The sequence below is a fragment of the Littorina saxatilis genome, linkage group LG1 (assembly GCF_037325665.1).
Source record: "Littorina saxatilis isolate snail1 linkage group LG1, US_GU_Lsax_2.0, whole genome shotgun sequence".
Classification (NCBI taxonomy): domain Eukaryota; kingdom Metazoa; phylum Mollusca; class Gastropoda; order Littorinimorpha; family Littorinidae; genus Littorina; species Littorina saxatilis.
Window position 1 is genome coordinate 55497285 of NC_090245.1, and position 26514 is coordinate 55523798.

The 26514-nt window shown below is 43.4% G+C and overlaps 1 protein-coding gene across 2 annotated transcripts in view; it reads left to right on the forward strand.

Annotated features, from left to right (window-relative positions):
- The window catches only part of LOC138974613 (acid phosphatase type 7-like), a 40222-nt gene that overhangs the window by 7789 nt on the left and 5919 nt on the right, over window positions 1–26514 (forward strand). Inside the window, exons 2-9 of one of the 2 annotated variants that reach the window (XM_070347338.1) lie at window positions 13330–13538; window positions 15088–15180; window positions 17759–17908; window positions 18272–18347; window positions 18946–19066; window positions 23426–23626; window positions 24044–24300; window positions 24713–24969. In XM_070347338.1, coding sequence (XP_070203439.1) covers window positions 13330–13538; window positions 15088–15180; window positions 17759–17908; window positions 18272–18347; window positions 18946–19066; window positions 23426–23626; window positions 24044–24300; window positions 24713–24969 — 1364 coding nt within the window. The remainder of the gene's footprint in view (window positions 1–13329; window positions 13539–15087; window positions 15181–17758; window positions 17909–18271; window positions 18348–18945; window positions 19067–23425; window positions 23627–24043; window positions 24301–24712; window positions 24970–26514) is intronic. The other variant, XM_070347344.1, reaches the window with a different exon arrangement.

A 26514-nucleotide genomic window follows, 5' to 3' on the forward strand; every position in this document is an offset into this window, starting at 1 on the left:
TCAGCATCTGGGGTGATTTTGCTTTTTACTGTTGGAAGGACGTCGTTGTTGCACACACACCGCGCACACACACACACACACACACACACACTCACACACACACACACACACACACACACACACACACACACACACACACACACACACTAAGTTATAGGTAAAATACAATCAACTCTATTCAAAAGCATAGGGATTCAAAACGGCAACTAAGAAACTTTAAACAGATAACTATACATACAGCACAAAAAGCGGGCGGTTCACGAATAAAGAATAACCAGAGAGGCCGTTTGAAAAAGATGGTGTGCTTATAGTACATACGCAGATCACCGTTCTGGCACTATACGATATGTTTGTAGGCCTAGACAGTGATAAAGATAAATGGAAAGTGTGTACTGGTAGGTAGGTGATCAGTTGAATATATATATATATATATATAGGACCGAGATCGTTGAGACGGAGCATGCTTATGTGATGAGGTGGAGAGAGAAAGAAAATATGTTAGTAGTAGTAGGGACACGATAATTATAGTAGTGGTATATAGTGGTAGAAGTAGGAGTAGTAGTGGTAGTAGTAGTAGTAGTAGTAGGGTAGGAGTAGTAGTGGTAGTAGTAGTGGCAGCAGCAGTAGTAGAAGTACTACTAGTAGTAGTGGTATAGCACTACATGTAGTAGTGGTGGTGGTGGTGGTGAAGTAGTCACCTAGTAATGAGGAGGTAGCCCTTATAGGTAAGGAGAACTCCTCATTACTAGGTGAATGATTACCCTACCACCACCACTACTACTACGACGACTACTACTACGACGACGACGACGACAACTACTACTACTACGACTGACTACTACTACTACTACTACTACTACTACTACTACTACTACTACTACTACTACTACTACTACTACTACTACTACTACTACTACTACTACTACTACTACTATTACTTCTCCTTCCCGGCCGGCTCGACTCCATCACACATAATATGTATAACCAATGTTCATCTCTGATACTGAAGCAACCCTGGGAAAATGGTGTATGCGGAGATAAATAAGCGAAGAGTTCAACGCGTTGATAAAGTGGAATGTATAAGTCGTAACAGCGTGAGATAAAAGTTCACAGCCGAACCAATGTACATTATAACTCACTTCTACGACCAGCGCATCACAGCTGCCGAAGACACACGCAACCCAAACTGAGATATAATCTATACAATGTGCACAGGAGTGTGATGTGGTGTGTATAACACGTTCTCCATCACCACCTGTTGCACGTGTCATGCCGTTACCCTATCGACGGTGTAACACGCCGTTTTTCCACACCGACCACCTAGAATAGATGTGCAGGCTATGGACGCGAAGAGAACAATCGTTAAAGATCTGTTCCCTTGGGTGAACTTGACATGGTCACATTTAAAAAAACAAAAACAGATCTATGTATTCGTGCTTTCACATGGGGTTGGAGCACACACAATAAATCTATATAGCTAGTGTGGCTGAGTCATGTGCAGAATGATCGTTTTTACATTTAGTCAAGTTTTGACTAAATGTTTTAACGTAGGGGGGGAATCGAGACGAGGGTGTGGTGTATATGTGTGTGTGTGTGTGTGTGTGTGTGTGTGTGTGTGTGTGTGTGTGTGTGTAGAGCGATTCAGACTAAACTACTGGGCCGATCTTTATGAAATTTGACATGAGAGTTTCTGGGTATGATATCCCCGGATGTTTTTTTCTTTTTTTCGATAAATACCTTTGATGACGTCATATCCGGCTTTTTGTAAAAGTTGAGGCGGCACTGTCACACCCTCATTTTTCAATTAAATTGATTGAAATTTTGGCAAAGCAATCTTCGACGAAGGCCGGGGTTTGGTATTGCATTCCAGCTTGGTGGCTTAAAAACTAATGAGTGAGTTTGGTCATTAAAAATCGTAAACTTGTAATTAAAATTATTTTTTTATTAGACGATCTAAAAACAATTTCATCTTATTCTTCGTCATTTTCTGATTCCAAAAACATATACATATGTTATATTTGGATTAAAAACAATCTCTGAAAATTAAAAATATAAAAATTATGATCAAAATTAAATTTCCGAAATCGATTTAAAAACTATTTCATCTTATTCCTTGTCGGTTCCTGATTCCATAAACATATAGATATGATATGTTTGGATTAAAAACACGCTCAGAAAGTTAAAACGAAGAGAGGTACAGTAAAGCGTGCTATGAAGCACAGCGCAACCGCTGCCGCGCCAAACAGGCTCGTCACTTTCACTGCGTTTTGCACTCGCGGCGGACTACGTTCAGTTTCATTCTGTGAGTTCCACAGCTTGACTAAATATAGTAATTTCGCCTTACGCGACTTGTTTTTGTTGGTGGTGGTCTTGTTGTCGTTGTTGTTCTGTGCGTGCGTGCGTGCGTGCGTGCGCGCGTGTGTGTGTGTGTGTGTTTAGTGGGATGTAGAATGGGGTTGGTGTGGGGTTGGTGGAGTGAAGAGGGGTTACAAACGTAAGGAATCAAATTCGCAGATTTACATAGGAGTCATTTACGAAATTAATTCAGGAAAAAAAAGTCCCTACTCTGCATAGGAAAGATACACAATGTACATTTTTGGTACGTCCGTTTCCAGGTGCATGGAACGATCGTTGTTGTATTTCTCTGTAAAAGCCTGGACAAGAACGTCACAAAGGGAGGGACGGTACATTTAAGATAGAGGTGGGGGACACGTCGGGAGCTACAGGTGCGAAGATTGAGGGTGCAAGATAGAGGGGTGGGGGTAGGGAATGGGAATATGTTTACTGAAAACAATATTCGTGCTGTAATATACAACGTGCGCTAACAGCGTCATTTGTGACGACTCAAACGAAGAAAAAGAAGATGGAGAGGAGGGAGATAATTGAATGGTTGATTGATTGGTTGATGGGTGGTGGGATGAATGGATGGATGGATGGGTGGTTTAATGGATGGATGGATGGGCCTTTAGGACCGAACAAACCACCATGCCCATAACGTCCAGTTAAAGAAAGCAATGGTGGATGGATGGATGGATAGATAGATGGATGGATGGGCCTTTAGGGTCGAACAAACAACCATGTCCATAACGTCCAGTAGAAGGAAGCAATGATGGATGGATGGATCGATAGATTGGGACGGATGGATCGATGGATGGATGGCGGGTTGGTGGCTTGATGGCTAGATGGATAGAGGGATGGGGAGATGGATGGAAGTGGTAATAGAAGTAGAAGGAGAAGAAGATGCTGGTTGTTTGTCTTTTGAACCAGGTCGTGTCGCTCGTGATTGGCGTGTACCTATTAATTGCTTCATCAACCACCGCATCCCATTGCATCTCATTTGCCTTTTCTCACCACTCGACACTCCCCATATCACATCCCGACCAACGCTATTGCTTAGCAATATACAGCTTTTCTCCAGCTATCATCCGCAGTGAGACAGCTGAGGGCACAGAGTCCATTTTGCCCTGAGCAATTCATCTTGAGCCAGATGTTCGTTTCACACTTTGTTCTCAAAGGCACAGTAAGCCTCCCGTAAACCATCACAGATACTGTTAGGCTTTTACACACAGTACAAACACCCTTTCATTTACACACTCACCGCTTGAAAACATCCTAGGTGCCCTCCGTAAAGAGCGAGCAATTTTCAAAGAATTTGTTTTTGCGTGGTTTATCTTACCCCTGAGCCATCGTGAACCCGTGTGATCCAGTTTCCCTTTTTCACAATGTAGTCGTCAGTTAGTAATTTGAATGCGACTCGATGTAAGCTTATCTGCAATAGCACGTTATTATGTACCTCTGACTATGCACGAAACAAACGGCTGTAGTTCACAAGAACTCTAGCGATGGCTTTTGACTGTTCAGAGGAACTGGCGATAGGCATAAACCGTCGTCTGCCACGAGAACCACAGGTAGATTTAGATGTCGCCCAATCTTGCCTAAGGTCCCTGCCTAAATCTATACAGTGATCCTCAGATGACCTCGGTATACCGGCACGGTTGGCCTAGTGGTAAGGCGTCCGCCCCGTGATCGGGAGGTCGTGGGTTCGAACCCCTGGCCGGGTCATACCTAAGACTTTAAAATTGGCAATCTAGTGGCTGCTCCGCCTGGCGTCTGGCATTATGGGGTTAGTGCTAGGACTGGTTGGTCCGGTGTCAGAATAATGTGACTGGGTGAGACATGAAGCCTGTGCTGCGACTTCTGTCTTGTGTGTGGCGCACGTTAAATGTCAAAGCAGCACCGCCCTGATATGGCCCTTCGTGGTCGGCTGGGCGTTAAGCAAACAAACAAGATGACCTAGGTTGGTTTTTTTTTTGTTTCCATCGATCTTCTCAGTTTTTGCTGCGATGTGTTGTTTTGTTTAGCAGAACTTGTGTCCATCCTTTGTGTCGACGATCAGTTGTGATTTGAGGAAGTTAGAGTTGAACCCAGATGGAACTTTCTTGCATAAAATGTTTCTGTTTCCACTCCCTGTATAGCCTATTGCCTGGACATCTTAAAGAGAAAACAAGTTTCTAATGAGACATTATTATTATTATTATTATTGTGATCATTTTTATGCGCCTAATCTAGATATAGCCCTAGGCGCTTACATATTAATTTCTGCCGTTTGAAATGGAATTTTTTACAGACAGACAGACAAACAGACATTTTTTACACACAATATATAACGCATTCACATCGGCCAGTAAAGCTCAGTAGCCTATTAGGCGAGCATTCACCTTTCACGGCCTTTATTCCAAGTCAAACGGGTATTTGGTGGACATTTTTATCTATGTCTATACAATTTTGCCAGGAAAGACCCTTTTGTCAATCGTGGGATCTTTAACGTGCACACCCCAATGTAGTGTACACGAAGGGACCTCGGTTTTTCGTCTCATCCGAAAGACTAGCACTTGAACCCACCACCTAGGTTAGGAAAGGGGGGAGAAAATTGCGGCCTGACCCAGGGTCGAACACGCAACCTTTCGCTTCCGAGCGCAAGTGCGTTACCACTCGGCCACCCAGGATACATTCGGATAATACATTAACATCTAAGGTCTCCGCTGAGGGAAAAATACAAATGAAGGCTTCTCCCTCTCAGGTAGCTTTAGTGTTTATGAAGCTCAGTGTACTCACTAGTATCAGTTGTCTCTAAATGCGGAGAGTAAAACTGGTCTCAGAACACAATGTGGAGAGTAAAACTGGTCTCAGAACACAATGTGGACAGTAAAACTGGTCTCAGAACACAATGTGGACAGTAAAACTGGTCTCAGAACACAATGTGGAGAGTGCAATTGTTCTCAGAACACAATGTGGACAGTAAAACTGGTATCAGAACACAATGTGGAGAGTGCAATTGTTCTCAGAACACAATGTGGACAGTAAAACTGGTCTCAGAACACAATGTGGAGAGTGCAATTGTTCTCAGAACATGTGGACAGTAAAACTGGTCTCAGAACACAATGTGGAGAGTGCAATTGTTCTCAGAACACAATGTGGACAGTAAAACTGGTCTCAGAACACAATGTGGAGAGTGCAATTGTTCTCAGAACACAATGTGGACAGAAAAACTGGTCTCAGAACACAATGTGGACAGTAAAATTGGCCCCAGAACATAATGCCAACCTACCACTAATACTCCACCCTCCCACCGTCTTTTGCTTAATTGTTCAGTCCCTTTGTTACTAAATCCTTTCATGGCGATAACGATTATCCTAAACCATGATGATATCATTTGCTGTTCCAGTCAATACGCAGCTTCAAAACTGTGGCGTTCGTTATTACTGTATTCAAGGAGTGACAAATGTGAATTTTATGACAGCATTAACTATGGATATCAGCACGAGACCTTAATTACTCTCCTTTCTCCACCGGTTACGATGTGTCTGTTTGTTATTAACGGTTATATTGCTCTATTCGGGAATAGCTCATTTCAGGTTCTATGAGGGTGTGAGTAATTATTTATGCGGCAGTGTGCATGTATTATGTGTGTGTGTGTGTGTGTGTGTGTGTGTGTGTGTGTGTGTGTGTGTGTGTGTGTGTGTGTATGTGTGTGTGTGTGTGTGTGTGTGTGTGTGTGTGTGTGTGTTTGTAATTCGGTGGAATATGTGTGTAATATCATGTGTATCTGCGTTTGTCTGTGCGTCTGTCTTTCTCTCTCTGTCTGTTCGTCTGTGTCTGTGTCTGTCTGTGTGTCTGTCTGTTTGTCTGTGTGTCTGTCTGTCTGAAGGTTTGTTTGTGTGTCTGTCTGTCTGTCTGTCTCTTTGGTCATGTACACAAATAATCCAAACGTCCAATGATAAAAAAAGTGTTAACAACACCCTACCAATGTACATACTTTTCTCAAAACATCACAATTCAAATGCGTCCTTACAAGTAGGCCTAAATAACCACACAAATCATATAAACAGCATGGCTTTTACACAACTGTGTGAAACTGTAAAATCTTCATCAAACCCCTCCAGCTGCTGCTGATACTACAAAACAGTACTGTATGTTCATCAGTCCCTGGCTATAACCGGACCATACATTACTGTAATCTCGGCGATGAAATCAACACGCGGACGTACAGCTTGCATGGCATTGCCTATCAATTGCAGTGAGAGGTTTCTAGCGCCTCATTGTAACAAGGTTGGACACAAGCTGTTGCCTTTGAAACGTCACCGGCCTCAACTGCCCCCCAGGAAGGGATTCGGCCTGTGATTTTGCCTTTGTTTCGACGGAGTGCTTGTATTCTTTCTTACCTAATTTGCTTCTGTAACTATATTGAAAGATGATTGTAATACAGGGCGACACACAAAAAAACGGTCATCACCAAAAGTCAAATAACTTCAGAAATTTTATTTAGATCAACACCAAACTTCAGCCACTTTAGGTCAAGCCTATGTAGCAGACATCCCCAAAGTGTCAAGTCTGTACTACAAAAACTCTTTGTTTCACTGGCGCACAGAAATGTGCTCTATATGAGCTCCCCGGCGCTGCAGGCACACTTGGATCAGGGGGCAAAACACCCGGTCATCACCTAAACTTGAATAACTTTTGAAATAATTAATCAATTCTTTTAATTTTTTAGATTTACCAAGTGGAACCAATGTTCTATGAGTGTACCAAATTTGAGCTTCGAGATGGCATGGACTACGGAGAAAAAGACATTTATAGTTGAGGCATATTTTCGGCTGAAGTCAATCCATGCAGCGCAATTGCAATTCAAAGAACGGTTCGGATGTCGTGAATTTCCTGTCCACTCAATGATCTACAGATGGGTCACCCATGGGACTGTGCGTAACCTCAATGGTAAAGACACAAACAGACAATCACACTCTGGACGACCGATATCATCAAGGACACCACCACATGACCGTTTTTTGTGTGTGTCACCCTGTACATGCTTGTGGTTAACACAAAGCCTAGCAGAAAAGAGAAAACATTTATCATTCCATACAAGTGTTGGAACGAGGAGCACTTTCAGATTTGTGTGTGTGTAATCCCCTCACTTTCCCTTGCCCTAACCTCACATTCCGCATTTGATTAATGTCCAGGTGATGAGATGACACTGGTCTCCAAACTCAGCTTTACATGTCATACATCGATACATTTCCCAGCGTGCGTTATGCAAAATAACGCTGAGAAAGACGAGCGGGCATATTGTCGAATAACGACAGAACGGACAGGGGCTAATATAGAAAGCTAACCCCCCCCCCCCCCTACCTTTTTTCAATTATTTTAATTTTATTTTAAATGTCTCTTTGATCAATGGCGCACATGAAAAAACATTGTCATTTTGTAAAGGCACTGATAATAATATATCATGCCAAGGAAATCGTGCATGGAGCTATTGTATATATTGAGTTGTTGTTTGTCGAGGTCTCTCAGACGAGTGATTTGAAAATCAAACGGAGTAGTTAGTGGTGTGGAAAAACCAAGCCCTTTAGACAACTAAACGCACTCCAGCAACAACGTTGCTCTGAAGCGCAACACCTTGTTGTCGCTCGTTGCCAGTCACGCGTAGAACTAACATTGCCTTGCTTTGCGTAACCACACGGGAGCCAGTTCACCTCATATCAGGGGACACTGGACTTTCTGATGCGTTGACTGAATTGGTTTGGGAGAGAGAATTGAAATAGCAAATGGGGGTGGGGCGGGGGATGGGGGCGTGATGGTATCTGTGGTGAAATGACAGTTTGCTGTCATTCTGATAAATCATCGCTCCACGGCTATCGCCAGTTGTCTCTCTGACCTGACGCTAAATTCCTACGCGAATCTATCAAAACAAGAATACAGAGTTATCTCCCATATGTTGTTCGCGAGCAGTGTTCGCGAGACGAAAATGATTGCAGATTGGCCGACTTCGACAGTGATCTCCGTTCTGTTCTTCACAGTTATGATAAAGACATCGTTCTAAGGTCAAAACAAGTCGAAATTTTGGGACTGCTGCCGGAAGGAGACCGTAATATATGGTTGCATCACTGTCAACTGGTTACAGAAAAAATCGTCTGCTCCAGCGAGCGCCGAAACCAAACGGTTGATTATCACGTGACACTTTTGCCATATTTAGAGTTGTTTGCACAGTAAATACAGCCGCGAAAAATAGCTCGCTTGAAACTGTCTTACATATCAATTCCTTTGTAATTTAAACATTACACAACACCATGAAAAATCATTATCGACGATCGCGAATCTGCTTATATATCCATAACACATTACGAAAAGATCTTAATATGTAAGAAATCGATTTCCTCTCCAGACAAGGAAAACCAAGGCATCCTGCCAGGGATGAATGAGACCCGAAGGGAAGTAACTCATTTTTGACCTGGGTTCAGGATGAGTTTGCTGTAGGCCTATTATTAGCAGATAGACTTTGAATTTCATCGGGCTGGTGGACATTTCTTTGCCTCGGGGAAAAGGTTTTGGTTTTCAGTACAAAGCATGTGGACAGGTATGTGTGCCCGCACATGAGCAATTGTTATGATTGCATGGACGCGGCATGTATGCGAAAACGCATGAATAAAAACACATACACACACACGCACGCACGCAAGCCGCGCCACACGCACGCACGAATGCACGCACGCACGCACGCACCCTCACACACACACACACACATATACACACACACACACACACACATACACACACACACACATACACACACACACACACGTTGTTGTTGTTGTTGCGAGACTGCAGTCAATCATATCAGTGTACAGTAGACCCCGAACGCAGTGACAAAGTTTTCACCAGAGAGATAAGGCATTTCATGAGCTAAAAAAAACGCACACGCAATTTCCTTTGAATATCCATGGATGTCAGAAAATATGACGACCTTTCAGACCCTCGATTTCTTGATTTGAAAATGTTTTGACAAATAACTCTTCAATGTCCATTCGATAAGAAACGGCTGGCCCGTGTAGTTTTCAGTGGAGCCATGTTTACATGTATATTGTGTACACAAGTTGTACGGCGAGGCAAAATTGTTGTGGCGTAATGACCTACAAACTGCACTTTCCAACAAGAAAATTGGTTGATTAAAATCAACATGGCCGAAGCAATGTTTTCATAAAAGAAGCGGTAGTGTACGGGCACATGTTGTATTTGGGTTACATGTGTTGCAGAGTATTTAAAAATACGTAGGCATAAAAACATGCAAAGAAGAGTGATAAGTCCCTGTAGTGAATATAGTCAAGTGGATAAATTGATTACTTATGTATCACACTAGTTGTACTGCTAAAGCAGTCCCTCTCATGAACGGACACCCTAGGGCCAGTGCAAACCTGTCCGTACATTGCACGGGTGGCCGGTCACGGGAGAGGCCATCCCCCCATCACACACACTCAGACACACTGACTGACGGACTGAGTGAGTCTTTGCTACTGGTGAACGAGCTCTTCTTGTACTTAAACAATAAGGTCAAACTACTATAATAATAATAATAATAACGGGTATTTATATAGCGCCTTATCCGAAGTTCAAAGCGCTTTATGCCGTGTGAGATGGAATTTTTTTTACACAATATATCACGCATTCACATCGGCCTACAACGTATAACTGAAAGGAAAAAAACTGTCCTGTAAAAATGACGTTAAATGAACGGTGTCAGAAAAAGAGAGATAAAAGAAATCCTCAAATCCCTGAGGATACAGGCACCCCATGAAAGCAGCCACGAACACACACTTTGCAAAAATATGAATTGAAAACCTACATGTCGTACTTTCTTTTTTCTGGATTTATTGAATGCTTCAGGCAGTGACTTTTCCCTGTCCAGTTTCCTCTTTCGTCTTTCTTACCCCTCTCTTACCAACTCCCCCCTCCCCCCCACCTTCCCCTCCCCGGCCACTCCCTTTACCCAGCCCAGACAGCACAAACTTCTAATCTGCAAGGCAGAGTACACATTTTCTAAAAGGAAGACTACTCCTCTTCAATTATATTCAGAGATCTTCCAGCTGTCTCCACCATAAGCCAAGTGGTCGAGTTACCCCACTTCTGACCCGAATCACCCCCCTCCTGCTGGGTACACGTGCACTCAAGTTAACACAAGACTGACACCTCTGCTTTGACCTGCGTGCCAGGAGTCGGATGAGAGAGAGAGAGAGAGAGAGAGAGAGAGAGAGAGAGAGAGAGAGAGAGAGAGAGAGACACACACACACACACACACATAGACAGAGACATACATGGAAAGACAGAGGCGGAGAGACTCAGAGCAAAGAGTGTATCCCTACGGTCCGTAGGGATACACTCTTTGCTCAGAGCGGGAGACACAGACAAAGACATACATACAGAGAGAGAGAGAGAGAGACAGAGAAATAGAGAGACAGAGACAGACAAAAAGACAGACAGACAGACAGATAGACAGAGAGTGACTCGAGACGGAGAAACAGATAAATGAACACCGGGGGAGAGAAAATGACTCGAGAGAGAGAGAGCGCGCGCATGAGATCTCGAGAGAGAGAAAAAGATTGAGAGAGAGAGAGAGAGAGAGAGAGAGAGAGAGAGAGAGAGTGAGAGAGAGAGACAGAGACAGATACACACACAGACACGAAGGCAGAGCGAGGGAGAGACGGAGAGAGTTGCATGGAGTGTACGTGACAGACAGTGTGTGTTGCGATAAACAGACAGACGAGGTGCAGCTCATTTCTGTTTGAATTCCAAAAAAGCGCAGCTCATTTCCGGAACAGCACAGATAACAAAGTTGGTTTCAACAACTGATCTCGTGAGAACGGTAACAAACGACTCATGTCAGGGCCGGACCAAATGAGTTGTAAGGGGGGGGGGGGGGGTTCCTCCTTTTTTGGGGGGGCAAATCAGCGAAGTGGCGAAGCCACAAGCGCGCGCCTGCTAAGCAGGCGCGCGAACTAGGGGGGTCCGGGGGCATGCTCCCCCGGAAAATTTTTGAAAAACGGTTAAAATCTGTGAGGGTTAACAGCAGCATTGTTTTGGTGCTAAAACTAGTAAAAAAACAAAAAAACACTCATAGCAAGGTACATGCTTTTTCCAGGGGTGGGGTTCCGGAACCCCTGGAACACCCCCCCTGGGTCCGGCCCTGCATGTCACCTCTCCGAACGCATTGCAATAGATGACCGCTCCTGCGGCCATCAATAACTAGTGTTTGTGTTATTGTGGGAAAACATTAGATAAGTTTCATGTACTGTGGATCACACATTTTTTTGACATTGCCGTTTAGGTGAATTGCCAGCCGTGACCAGTGCGTGCAAACCTTGGGGAAATGGTCATGGTAAATGATGGAAAGACAACCGTTACTGTTTACCAGTAGAAACCGCGTACTTCACACAAAGAATATTCTGTGTAAATTTGAACTTGACAAACGTGCACACACACGCACAAGCAAACAGACATTGCGTGAACCAAACAGACCGGCCTACCGTGGTGGAGGGTGGGTGGGGATGGGTAGCGGGGATAGGGGGTGGGGGGTGGCGTATGAATGGCAGTTGACTACATTAAAATATTATTCACAGTGACCTGTCAGCCACAACGTGTCCTTCTGGTGTACGTCGAGACTGGTGACCATGAATGTACCTTTTTTTCCTTTTTTTTTTTTGGGGGGGGGGTCGTTTACAGCCTCAACATGTTCACCTGGCATACGGCGAGACGGCTGACCAGTTTAACGCATTGCAGATCATGAATGAAAACTAAGATCTTTACTATGGTTTCCAGTGAACTGCCAGTCCAAAACATGACTGTCCCCCTGGCGTTCGGCGAAGCTCCTGACCAGCTTAACGCACTGCAGATTGTGAATGAAAATTTGAGATTTTATGTTTTTCAGTGAACTGCCAGCCCCAACATGTCCATAATTATGTGTTCTGACTTGGCTGCTGACCAGCTTAATGCATTGCAGATCATAAACGAAAATTGGTGTGTGCTTATCTTTTGTGTGTGAACTGCCAACCCCAACATGTGCATACTACTACTACTATTAGGGTTTAACGTCCTCTTAGACCAATTGGACTATATTGGGACAGGTATTGGTAATACGCTGAAGATATGTGACCCTCCACCACGAAATGAGTCGCATGTCACCTCGCGCGGTTCTGCGTAAGGCTTAATGTAAGTACGGGGAGTGTCCGGTAACAGTGTGAGGGTCACCTTAGTCACAGGCTTATAACTCAAACAGTTTTTGCTCTTTTCTAAAACGGTTTTCACCACTGGATAGAGCATAAAAAACTCTTTAGGAACGTGTAAAAATATGAAAATCATGCAAAGGTGACATGTGACTCATTTCGTGGTGGAGGGTCACATATGGTGTGATACTTTGATTCGAACAAGCCCTCTGTGGCTGTCTTCTTCGACACACCAGCATTGGGTTTGTCACGTCAAAGTATCGAAATACGATCATGATAATCAGAGACGAGAGATGATGCATGCGTGTCTTCGTGTTTTCCAAGCCCTGAGACTTTCGCTGTGAACGTGGGATCTTTTTCGTGCGCATGTGTGCACACGGGGGTGTTCGGACACCGAAGAGAGTCTGCACAAAGTTGACTCCGAGAAATAAATCTCTCACCGAACGTGGGGATCGAACCCACGCTGATAGCGACCAACTGGCTACAAAGCCAGCGCGCTACCCACTGAGCTACGTCCCCGCCCCCATGTGCATACGTCTTCTGGCGTGGGTGCTGATCAGTTGAATGCAATGCATATCAAGAATGAAAATTGTTGATTTTTTATGTTTTGCACTGTACTACCAGCCCAAACATGTCCACATAGCGTACGTCGAGATTGCAGAACATGAACGAAGACTTATCTTTGTGGTTTGCAGTCAACTGCCAGCCCAAACATGTGCACCTGGCGTACGTCGAGGTTGCAGAACATAAATTAAAACTTGTCTTTATCGTTTTCCAGTGAACTGTCAACCCCAGCACGTGCACCTGGCGTACGGCGCGGCGGCTGACCAGCTGTCCGTGGTGTGGGCCACTAACGGCACGTGCAGCACGGAGGTGTCCTACAGCACGTCGCCCTGGTCACACGGCACCACGGTCAGCGGCTCCAGCCACGTATACACTGACCACAACCTGCGCGGCCTGCACAACCTGCACAAAGCCATGCTTACGGTGAGTTGGAAGAGTTAGATAAGAACATAAGTTGACATGCAAAACCTGCACAAAGCCATGCTTACGGTGAGTTGGAAGAGTTAGATAAGAACATAAGTTGACATGCACAACCTGCACAAAGCCATGCTTACGGTGAGTTGGAAGAGTTAGATAAGAACATAAGTTGACATGCACAACCTGCACAAAGCCATGCTTACGGTGAGTTGGAAGAGTTAGATAAGAACATAAGTTGACATGCAAAACCTGCACAAAGCCATGCTAATGTTGAGTTTATAAAAAAAACAAGTCGCGTAAGGCGAAATTACTACATTTAGTCAAGCTGTGGAACTCACAGAATGAAACTGAACGCACTGCATTTTTTCACAGTGACCGTAGTCCGCCGCTCGTGCAAAAGGCAGTGAAATTAACGAGCCTGTTTAGCGCAGTAGTGGTTTCGCTGTGCTGCACAGCACGCTTTTCTGTGCCTCTCTTCGTTTTAACTTTCTGAGCGTGTTTTTAATCCAAACATATTATATCTATATGTTTATGGAATCAGGAACCGACAAAGAAAAAGATAAAATTGTATTTCAGAAATTTTATTTTAATCATAATTTTAATTTTTTAAATTTTCAGAGCTTGTTTTTAATCCGAATATAACATATTTATATGTTTTTGGATTAGAAAATGATGAAGAATAAGATGAACGTAATTTTGGATCATTTTATAAAAAAAATAATTTTAATTACAATTTTCAGATTTTTAATGACCAAAGTCATTAATTAATTTGTAAGCCTCCAAGCTGAAATGCAATACCGAAGTCCGGCCTTCGTCGAAGCTTGCTTGGCCAAACTTTTAATTAATTTCATTGAAAAATGAGGGTGTGACAGTGCCGCCTCAACTTTTACAAAAAGCCGGATATGACGTCATCAAAGACATTTATCGAAAAAATTAAAAAAACATCTGGGGATATCATACCCAGGAACTCTGATGTAAAATTTCATAAAGATCGGTCCAGTAGTTTACTCTGAATCGCTCTACACACACACACGCACAGACACACACAGACACACACACACACACACACACACACACACACACACACACACACACACACACACACACACACACACACACACACACACACACACACACACACACACACACACACATAGTCAAAACTTGACTAAATGTAAAAAGACACAGTTGAGCATAAATGGTATTTTTTACGATGGTGGTCTCATCTGGAGGTCCCTCTGTGTCGTGCTCTTATTATTATTCAAAATAAAACTGAACTATGCAATACTGGCATGTGTCCAAATCAGGAAGGGTGCTCTAATTCTATTTAAAAGCCTGGAAGGAAGGTATCTTTTAAAAAAAAAAATATATATATATATATAGACTAAATACTGAGCTGTCTTTCTACCTCATTTTGTTCAAGTTACAAAGCCTATTGATCATATTATGATCCAAACTGGGGCTATGGGGCGGAATCCAGTGACATGATCTGACAAATCGAAGATGTGCCTTATTTGCTTTTGTCTAAGTTACATGTCATGACTTTGATTTTCAGGGTTTGAAGGAGTCCACGACCTACTTTTACAGACCGACCAGCAACAATATTGGCAGGGGACCCTTCTACTTCAAGACCCCTCCGTTTTCTGGGGTAGGTGCACATAGAGAACTTTTAATGGTCAGATGCAATACTTTTCATGGTCAGATACAATACCTTTCAAGTATAGCAGATGCAATATTTTTCATGGGTAGATGCGATACTTTTCATAGGCAGATATAACACTTTTCTTAGGCATACGATACATTTCGTGGGCAAATGCGATACTTTTCATGGGCAGATGCAATACTTTTCATAGGTAGATGCAGTACTCTTTTGTAGGCAGACACAATATTTTTTATTGCCAATACTTTTCATAGGCAGATGCAATACTTTTCAGAGGCAGATGTAATACTTTTTTTTATGCAGATGCAATTCTTTTTATTGGTAGATACGATACTTTTTATGGGTAGATACAATACTTTTTTTGTAGGCAGATACGTACTATACTTTTCGTAGATAGATAGAATACTTTTCAGTGGTTTCCGAATAGGGGCGTACTATAAACCTCCTGGCAAGCAACATTGCCAAGGCCCTACAATGAGAGGATACATCAACCAAGAACAAGTCGCGTAAGGCGAAATTACTACATTTAGTCAAGCTGTGGAACTCACAGAATGAAACTGAACGTAGTCCGCCGCTAGTGCAAAAGGCAGTGAAAGTGATGAGCCTGTTTGGCGCGGTAGCGGTTGCGCTGTGCTTCATAGCACGCTTTACTGTACCTCTCTTCGTTTTAACTTTCTGAGCGTGTTTTTAATCCAAACATATCATATCTACGGTATATGTTTTTGGAATCAGGAACCGACAAGAAATAAGATGAAAGTGTTTTTAAATTGATTTCGAAAATTTAATTTTGATAATAATTTTTAATTGTTGTCATTTTCAGAGCTTATTTTTAATCCAAATATAACAGATTTATATGTTTTTGGAATCAGAAAATGATGAAGAATAAGCTGAACGTAAATTTGGATCGTTTTATAAAAAAATTTTTTTACAATTTTCAGATTTTTAATGACCAAAGTCATTAATTAATTTTTAAGCCACCAAGCTGAAATGCAATACCGAAATCCGGCCTTCGTCGAAGATTGCTTGGCCAAAATTTCAATCAATTTGATTGAAAAATGAAGGTGTGACAGTGCCGCCTCAACTGTTATAAAAAGCCGGGTATGACGTCATCAAAGACATTTATCGAAAAAATGAAAAAAACATCCGGGGATATCATACCCAAGAACTCTTATGTCAAATTTCATAAAGATCGGTCCAGTAGTTTAGTCTGAATTGCTCTACACACACACACGCACAGACAGACACGGACAGACAGACACACACACACACACACACACACACACACACACACACACACACACACACACACACACACACACACACACACATACATACACCACGACCCTCGTCTCGATTCCCCCTCTATGTTAAAGCATTTAGTCAAAACTTGACTAAATGTAAAAAGTGTGAATCCTGGGGTGGTGTGCTCGAGAAAGTACCCAACAAGACTGGAACCAAGCTCTCGGTCGGATTGATTGAACCCGACTCAATTATTTGGATCCAACAAAGTTGAGAACTTTCTCGTACATACCACCCCTGTTGCCCTATGTCTTTGAATACAACCCCAAATGGCCTTCTCGTAAAAGGACACTCATTGTAAAAGTACACGATTGGCCTACAGGTCTGCCCAGTATAACTATACAATTAAATAGGATTATTTTTTTAGCATGTCCTCTGTTGCCAAAACTAGCAAGCAGGTAATTCGTATGAAATAAAATCTCCCGCTGTACTAGAGTCAATCAAGGTGTTGGTTTTGGGTATGTGCCCGAATGGAGGGATTGTACGTGTCTTACCCACTTTTTCTTTATTTGGTGTTTAACGTCGTTTTCAACCACGAAGGTTATATCGCGACGGGGAAAGGGGGTAGATGGGATAGAGCCACTTGTCAATTGTTTCTTGTTCACAAAAGCACTAATCAAAAATTTGCTCCAGGGGCTTGCAACGTAGTACAGTGTATTACCTTACTGGGAGAATGCAAGTTTCCAGTACAAAGGACTTAACATTTCTTACATACTGCTTGACTAAAATCTTTACAAACATTGACTATATTCTATACAAGAAACACTTAACAAGGGTAAAAGGAGAAACAGAATCCGTTAGTCGCCTCTCACGACATGCTGGGGAGCATCGGGTAAATTCTTCCCCCTAACCCGCGGGGGGTTCTTACCCACTGTAAACGCATTGGCAGATCTCAGATAGAAGCCAAACTGTGTTTTCACGGCAAAGACTGTCCCTTTAACTTTCACACTCTCACCCCACCGTTTGTTCGTGTGACTGTGATCTCAAGAATTTTGGATGTTCTAGCTAGTGTTTTCAGCACCATTGCGTACTTAATTTATTCAGAGAGAAAGAAACGCCAGTTGAAAGTGAGGATGAAAGTTCCTTGTGCTTGTCAATGCTTGTTATTCTCTCAGGTGCCAGGAGACTGGTTCCGAATAACTCTCATGCACCTACTTTTGTTGCACTACACACACGTCGTATGCATGTAGAGCGTTTACTTCCCTTTGTTTCTCAGACAACACAGAGAAAAAACAACTCTAGTTGTTACTGTTTTTGATTCACGTAGGACTGGTCCCCCGAGCTGCTGGTGATCGGTGACCTTGGTCCTCACGACGACCTGCTGCCCGTGCTATCAGAAGTGGCGTTGACAGGACAGTACCATGCCGCGCTGCAACTGGGCGGCCTGACATCACACTTCGCTGATGCCAACGGAACGGTCAGTATACAGGCATTTTGTGTTACAAGTTCATTAGTACAGCGAAAAAGCATGGCACTTTCTACTTGGGCCAAATGAACCCAAGAGAAAGTTCATGGTAAAGAAAGAACGCACGAACGAAGTTAATTAGGCATATGGGTAGCAAACTGAAAGGATGAGGAAGAATAGTTGTGATCATTGTGCTGCTGCTGATGTTGTTGTCAATGCTATCGCGGCTGCTGCTTAGAATCGTGACCTAGTTCATGTAAATGAACAAGAGGAATATGGATTCGGAGAGGCGCTTGTCTTTTTTTTACTAAGTTTCAGGATAGATACAAAAAACTCATCGGCTTGCTTCACAAAATGACAGTATTCTGCTTTCAGAGGGGAGACAATCTGATGAACGCACTGGAACATATTGGTGCATTTATGCCTTTCATGACGTCACCAGGGCATAACGGTGAGATCTGTGTTTCGTTTTAGTCATCTGGGTTGATTTTCATGAGAGATTGCCCAGCTGGGTTGGACCCAAGCATAGGGGTCGGATTGGTTGATATCTCAAAGAAATCTCTATTTCAAGCAATTCCACCCTGTGCTTGGTTCCCGCCTAGTTGAGCACTCTTGGCCATCAACTTTTCATGTTCAATTCATTCTCGTTAGTATTTGATACTTCAATTTTGACTTGTAATGGTTGTTTTCCTTTTTAGTTTAATTTAAGTCTTCTTTTTTTCCAGCAAGTATGATATTGCTGTTCGGTGACTGGCAAAAAGATATATGTGTCATTCAAATGAACTCTTTCAAGAAAAAGAAGGAGCTGTACATATCCCTTGGACTTGGTTGAAAGCCTTAAGTTTCAAGGTTTCAAGTCAGTTTATTAATCCTTGGAATGGGGCAGGGAAGATAACTGCTGTTACACAAAACAAACGAAACAATTTGATCTCAGCTACATCTAGCAAACTCTAAACTCGAATTTCAACTCGTAAAAAATTACAAGTGTATATTTTATTCAGAAACAACATAAATGTGTTTGCTACACATAAAAGCTTGGCCTGTTTCAGAGACAGCGGACGGCCAGCACCCAGCTTACAGAAACCGGTTCGCCATGCCGGGGTCACTGTGGCCTATTCCTAAGGACAAACTTTGGTACAGCTTTAATCTGGGGCCCGTTCATTATATCAGGTATGTTGTGCAGTTTGTAGGTGAGTGAGTGAGTGAGTTAGTGAGTTAGTGTGTGTGTGTGTGTGTGTGTGTGTGTGTGTGTGTGTGTGTGTGTGTGTGTGTGTGTGTGTGTGTGTGTGTGTGTGTGTGTGTGTACGTGAGTGTATGCTGTAAGAGAGAAAAAGAGAGACAGTATTAGAGAATCTGTATTGGTGTGCTCCTATCAGGAATGTTTTTAATTGCTTTTGATATTTAGTCTTTTTCATATCGTTTTGCACTATGTTTAACTGTTCTAGTATATTGTGCTGTATGATCCTTGTTACACTGCGCCACGCCCCCCTCCCCCCATCCCCCACCACCACCCCACTTTCTAACTATTCCAAAATCATTATCCTACCTCAACAACTCAGACGCAAACGTTCTCACCGTTATGCATGTAAAAATTCTCTCTCTCTCTCTCTCTCTCTCTCTCTCTCTCTCTCTCTCTCTCTCTCTCTCCCCCTCTCTCCCTATCTCTTTCTCCCTCCCTCTCTCTCTCTCGCTTTTTCTTCCTCTCTCTCTCTCGTTCTCCCCCTCTCTCTCTCTCTCTCTCTTTTTCTCTCTCTCCCTCTCTCCCTCTCTCCTTCCCTCACTCTCTTCCTCCCCCCTCTCTCTCTCTCTCTCTCTGTCTCTCTGTCTCTGTCTCTGTCTCTCTCTCTCTCTCTCTCTCTCTCTCTCTCTCTCTCTCTCTCTCTCTCTCTCTCTCTCTCTCTCTCTCTCTCGGGCGGGGAAGTAGCTCAGTTGGTAGCGCGCTGGCTTTGTATCCGGTTGGTCGCTATCAGCGTGAGTTCGAACCCCACGTTCGGCGAGAGATTTATTTCTTGGAGTCAACTTTCTGCAGACTCTTTTCGGTGTCCGAACACCCCCGTGTGCACACATGCGCACAAAAAAACTCCCAAGTTCACAGCGAAAGTCTCAGGGCTTGGAAAACACAAAAACATGCATGCATCATCTCTCGTCTCTGATTATCATGATCGTATTTCGATACTTTGACGAGACAAACCCAATGCTGGTGTGTCGAAGAATACAGCCACAGCGGGCTTTTTCGAGTCAAAATATCACACCATAATTATCTTCAACGTATTATCAATACCTGTCCCAATATAGGCCAACTGGTCTCAGAGGACGTTAAACCCCAATAGTCAGTCAGACAATCTCTCTCTCTCTCTCTCTCTCTCTCTCTCTCTCTCTCTCTCTCTCTCTCTCTCTCTCTCTCTCTCTCTCTCTCTCTCTCTTCGAATGTACAAACGTGCCGTTCATTGAACGCATTCAAAACCTCCCTCAGGAAACACATACTGAGGTCTTCATAAGTTACGCTGCCGGTATTGTAGCTAGCTTTGTTAATCATAATTATTTTATTACTCTGAAATATTGACTGCTGCATGCCTACATAATGCTAAATCTACCTGTCTTGGTAGGCTCACTGTGTGCTTGTTGAATGGCACTTAGTTGTGTGTATATTATTATTAGTATTATATGTGTTCCTCCTTGTGCGTCTGCGTGTGAGTGCGCAAGTGTGATTGCGTAATTAATGTTCCATTCTGTAATTGCTTTATTGATGTTCCATTCATGTATTTTCTACTACTTTTCTCATTTATTATTACTGTATGTTTGATGTTTCTATGATTCTAGTCGGGCGCACGCGTGAATATGTGTTTGTGTGAATGTAAAGGGCACATTGTAAGATTAAGCCTATGGCCTAAAATGTCTACCCTTTATGTAAATAAAATGTTCTAAGTCTAAGTCTAAGTCTAAGTCTCTCTCTCTCTCTCTCTCTTCGTATTTAGTATTTCCGAAAGTCGGAGTATGGCGGCCTAAATGGCGCGGGGAAAAAAACACCTGCTCATGCAAAAACACGAGTGTACTAGGGAATGTCAACCCACGCAGAAGAAGAAGAAGTACTTGTGTTGTCAACGTATGAGGGCACATTCCAACACCTCAAGAATCTATAGGTGCCAATCAGGAGTTGAAAGGATCAAGGCAATGTAGGCCTACACGTTTTGCTGAAGTGGTGTGCAGCATTTGTATAATTACCCGGATGCAGGTGATACACTGAGATTCATGCCCCGGGGTAATCGATGCTCGCATTGATAACTTTGGCGTTGTCTTGTCTGTCACGGCAGTATGTAAGAAATGTTAAGTCCTTTGTACTGGAAACTTGCATTCTCCCACTAAGGTCATAATTGTACTACGTTGCAAGCCCTTGGAGCAATTTTTTTATTAGTGCTTTTGTGAACAAGAAACAATTAACAAGTGGCTCTATCCCATCCCCCCCTTTCCCCGTCGCGATATAACCTTGAACGGTTGAAAACGACGTTAAACACCAAATAAAGAAAGAAAGTCTGTCACGGAGTGACAAAGTTTGAATAAAACGTGATGAAATAAGGTAAAGTAAGGTAAAATATTCAACAGAAAAAACGCTTTTTCTTTATCTTGGCCTGTCTCACCTGCGATGTCCAACCAAATTATTTCAAACTGATTGTACACCATAAATCTTTTCAGCCGTAAAGTATGCACGATGCACAGCAGTATCCAAAGCCACGCAAGCTCACAAAATACTAAGAACGTTGTTACAGGGTGACCCCAAAAAATCCAACCCTCAGAAATGCTAATAACTTCTACATCTGTTGACCGAATCATTATTAATTTGGATGACATAAACTTCAGCCTATGCATGACCCTTCCACAAAGTGGCGATTTTTGTTCTAACTTTTGTGCAAATTAAAAAAAGTTGCCAAATTCGGCAATCGACTCAACAGAACGGGATTTGACATTGAGCGGTAGCAATTCTTACCTGATTTAAACCCTCCAGACTTTTACCTTTTGGATTATCTGAATGTCTGAGTATACACAAACACCCCCTTCATGCTCTGGGTCATCGGTGACCTGAAGAAAGAAGTTACAGCTAAGTTCAGGGCAATCCCTAGACAGGAAAGCTTTTGTGCAAATGACAAATTCGGAGGTGTAGGCTAATTTGGAACACATTTTGGAGAAACAGTAAATGTCGGACCATTTTACCTACAGACTCAAAACTTTGTAGAATGGTCGTGGACGAACTGAAGTTCATGCACAAAAACTATGAAAATATTTGCTAAACTCAAATGACTGGAAAAATTAACCCCTTCGTTGTAAAGTTACACTTGCGCAATGTCGCGCAAAATTCACCAATGATTAATTGCTGTATTCAAGTCACTGATTGTCTAATGTTGATTATGGTATACTATGTCATTCGAATTACTCCAAAGGTAACAATCTGGAGAGCTTAAATTGGGTTAGTTTGGCTACCGCTCAATTTCAAACCTCGTACTGTTGAGTCGATCCCCGAATTTGGCAACTTATTTTGAAATTGCACAAAAGTCAGACCCTTTGAAATATAAAACTGTCACTGTGTGGAAGGGTCATGCATTGGCTGAAGATTATGTCCCCAAAATATGAAGCGATCCAATGTAGAAGTTATTAGCATTTTTTAGGGTTGCATTTTTTGGGGGTCACCCTGTACCTTTGCGTACATTGAATTCTCTTTGTTGTGTCTCTCAACCACTTTTCTATCGCTCATGTGATACATGTACTACGTCAAAATGGCCATGGTCTTTACTGCTTGCCGGCTTGACAGGAAAGGAGGGTCATCTTTTTATTGGTTTCTTTTCTTTCTTTGGTGTTGTTGTTGTTGCTGTTTAAAAAAAAAATCAATAGTCACAAAAACTTAAAAGGGACGATGAATAAGAAGAAAGATGTTTTAGGGTCGATTGCCTGCTTTTTATGCGTTACATATCCGCTCATAAGCTTACACACAATTATTCATACACATTTTGTATTTGAAATAATAAGTATTTGGCTCTTTCTTTGTCCGTTTGTTAAAAAAAGGGGGGGGGGGGAATCATCTTTTTATTGGTTTCTTTTCTTTCTTTGGTGTTGTTGTTGTTGCTGTTTAAAAAAAAAATTCTTAGGGGGGGGGGGGGGGGATGTTTTTGCTTTTATTTAGTGCATCTTGTTTTGCCCTATCTCGGTCTGTTTTCTTGTCTTTTCTTGTTACGTTAATGACATTCAGCCTCTACAATACGAGTAATAAAAATAAAAAAGACATCCTCCTCCTTCCTCTTCTTCTTCTGCTACTGCTACTGGGAATAAATCTTCATCCACGTGGACAACTATTTCCAAATCACTTACGGTTCTAAATTGTTTCTTTCCCCCAGCTACTGCACAGGCATTTACTTCCACAGGGGCAAGTATTACAAAATCATTTACGTTTTTTAAAATTTGTCTGTCTCCCAGCTACCGCAAAGAAATCTACTTCCACGGTTCACTTACGGTTATCACTTTTTGTCTTGCTCTCTCTCTCAGCTACTGCACAGACATTTTCTTCCACGGAGACCAGACGATCCAGAACGCACAGTACAAGTGGCTGGTGAGGGACCTGAGCGAGGCCAACACAGCCCGTGAAAAACAGCCCTGGATCGTCGCCTTCGGTCACCACCCCATGTACTGCACTGGAGTGACAGGGGATGAAGACTGCGCAAAGAATAAGTCTCTCGTCAGGACGGGGTAGGTCGTTGTGGGTGTTGGTGATGGCGGTGGTGGTGGTGTGTTTAGTTAGCACCCTTTCGTGCACTGGGGGGATGAAGGATAAAGACTGTACCAATAACAAGTCCCTCGTCAGGACGGGGTAGGTCGTTGTGGGTGTTGGTGATGGCGGTGGATGGGGCTGTGGCTGTCGTGGTGGTGTTTTTGGTCACCACCCCATGTACTACACTGGAGTGACAGGGGATGAAGACTGTGGCAAGAACCAGTCTCTCGTCAGGACGGGGTAGGTCGTTGTGGGTGTTCGTGATGTGGGTGGATGGGGTGGTGGCTATGGTGGTGGTGTTACATGTATTGAGCACCACCCCACGTACTGGTGTCATCTTTATTATTGTGTACATGTTTTCATTTCACCTCACAATTTATCTGTATCTGTTTTAGATTGGAGGAGACGTTGTACTACTACGGGGTGGACCTTATACTGCAGTCACACAGTCAAAGCTACGAGCGTTTCAACCCGCTCTTCAAAGGGGTGGTGCTGTCCAGTAACTATAGCGACCCACGTGCACCCGTTCAGATCACCATAGGAGCGGCCTCGGACACCGTACAGGCTGCAACCACAGCCGCCACCCCTACTACAGACAGCGATGACGGAAACACCACAAGCACTACCAGTAACGCTACTGTAGTGTCAGAAAGTGTGTATTGTTTGTGTGTTGTTGTTGTTGTTTTACACGGCCTGGGTGGGTACTAAACTGGAATTCTGTCTGCCGCCAAATTGAAAGAACAAGTTCACTTTGGTGAAAGCAAACACAAATCAAGCGGAAATAAAAGTAGCGAGAATCAGATTGTTGTTTATTTTTGTGTAAACTTCTTTTCACAAGCAGAAGTTGTGTTTGTTAAAACGGTTCTGTATACATTACTTCAAAGGCCATTGACTTATTTTTCCTTCAGTATACGCTAGCTATCCCCTTGATCGGCAAGAATAGCGGCAACAATTAGCAGCATTTGTCATTTGGTTTCAAAGTTTGCTGAATAAATCGCTTAGATCCCTACAACCCAGTGGTTAAACATGAGCCATCACACACTTTTTTCTCCTCTTGTTTTAAGTCGAAGAAAGGACAGCATTCAGAATGGTCAACGGAACGCGACCTACATACGGGCGCCTGCACGTGGTCAACGCCACGCATGCGCACTGGGAGCTGCTGGCGGGAAGCGCGGAGGGCCTGAGGAAGGCGGGCGAGGTGCTGGACTCGTTCTGGCTGGTGCAGGAGCAGCACGGCAAGTTCCAGCTCAGCGACCTCCCGGACGACGTGGAGCAGAAGATAGATGAGAACCTGGTGAGGAACCACGCTGACGGCAGTGGGGTGAGGGTTCTTCGTGTCCGGTGATGGTACATCCAGTAGAGGGAGTGGTGGCAGATCCGGCTGTTGTAGTTTCCACTGACGCGCTTGTTGGCTGCACAGTTCTTGTTAGAACCACGTAGTGAGCTTTCAAGAGTGTCGGCATCCAGGATCAGCCTGAGCTTTGGTGACTGGATCCTTGGTCGGTCTGAGCTTGAGTGACTTGATCCAGGATCACTCTGAGTTTTGAGTGACTGGATCCGGGATTGGTCTGAGCTTGAATGGCTAGATTCAGGATAGGTCTGAGCTTGAGTGTTGGCAATCAGGATAGGCATGAGCTTGAATGTTGGGAATCAGGATAGGCCTGAGCTTGAGTGATTATTCGATCTAGAACCAGCCTAAGCTTGGGTGGCTGGATTCAGGATAGGCCTGAGCTTGAGAGATCTATTTAGAATGTGACCAGTGGCGGTCTGCACTATTCCTGTTGCATTTTCACGTTTGCAGTGGTTGTCAGCTTGAGGGACAGTTGGCAGGATCACACAGAAGCCTGTGGACACCGTAGGTGACTAGCTGCGATAGAAACCTTGCCGCCTGTTGCAGTTGTCATGCGCTTGTTAGTGCGTCGTCCTCAGTTTAGTTGTAGGGCATGCTCTAAGAGACCTTGACTGACTTGTGCTAGGATTAGACGGTCGTCCCTAAAGATGGAAGGAAAGGACCAGTGGCACTTTGGCTGTTGAAGTTTTCCATGTGTGTGAGGTACACAGACCTTGTCCCCTTTAGATGTAGCAAGGGCTATAGCAGTTGAATGGAGGAAGACGGTATAGTTGGTTAAAACTAGAGGTGAAGCAGACCTGTTGCTGTTCACGATGTCCATGTCAGTTTAGATGTAGCACAATCTTTGAATAATCAGAGGGCTTTAGGTGACTGCATGGTGCCAAATTCAGCCAGAAGTCTGTCGAGGCTTTAGATGACTGATCTTTTACTCTTGCAGTCGCAGTTTCTACGTCCTTGCAATCTGTAAATCACGTCAGCTTAGTTACAGCTCGTCGGCTAGTGAGCTTGTGTGTGACTGATACTAGCGTAGATGCTCCTAACTTGAGTCTTAAGGTGAAGCAGTTATGTCGCTGTTCCTGATGTCCATGTCAGTGCAGACGTAGCACAAGCTCTGAATGATCTTGGCCGGGTCAGCTAGTAGGTCGTAAGTAAACGGTATGCCGGGAAGCAGATTTTGACTTTCTCTTACCTTTTGTTAATCCGCTTGAAGCTCTGAGTTCTAGACTAGTGTACATGTAGTGGTGCTCAAGTGACGTCGACTCTCATGAGCATCAAACGAGGCTTCATTACGCATGTATACTTCATTTGTATGCACCCCAACAACCACGATATAATGAAAGTTCCGTGTAGTTTCTTGTCGATTGTCTGTAGTGCAATGTCTGATCTCACTAGACACTCTCAACACTGATGAAGCAGGGCCAAGAAAAAGTCAGTGGACAGGTAAATTAGTTGATAACTCCTGACGATAATGTTTAATTTAGTTTAAATGGCCTGGGTGTCAATTTCCGAGGTTCG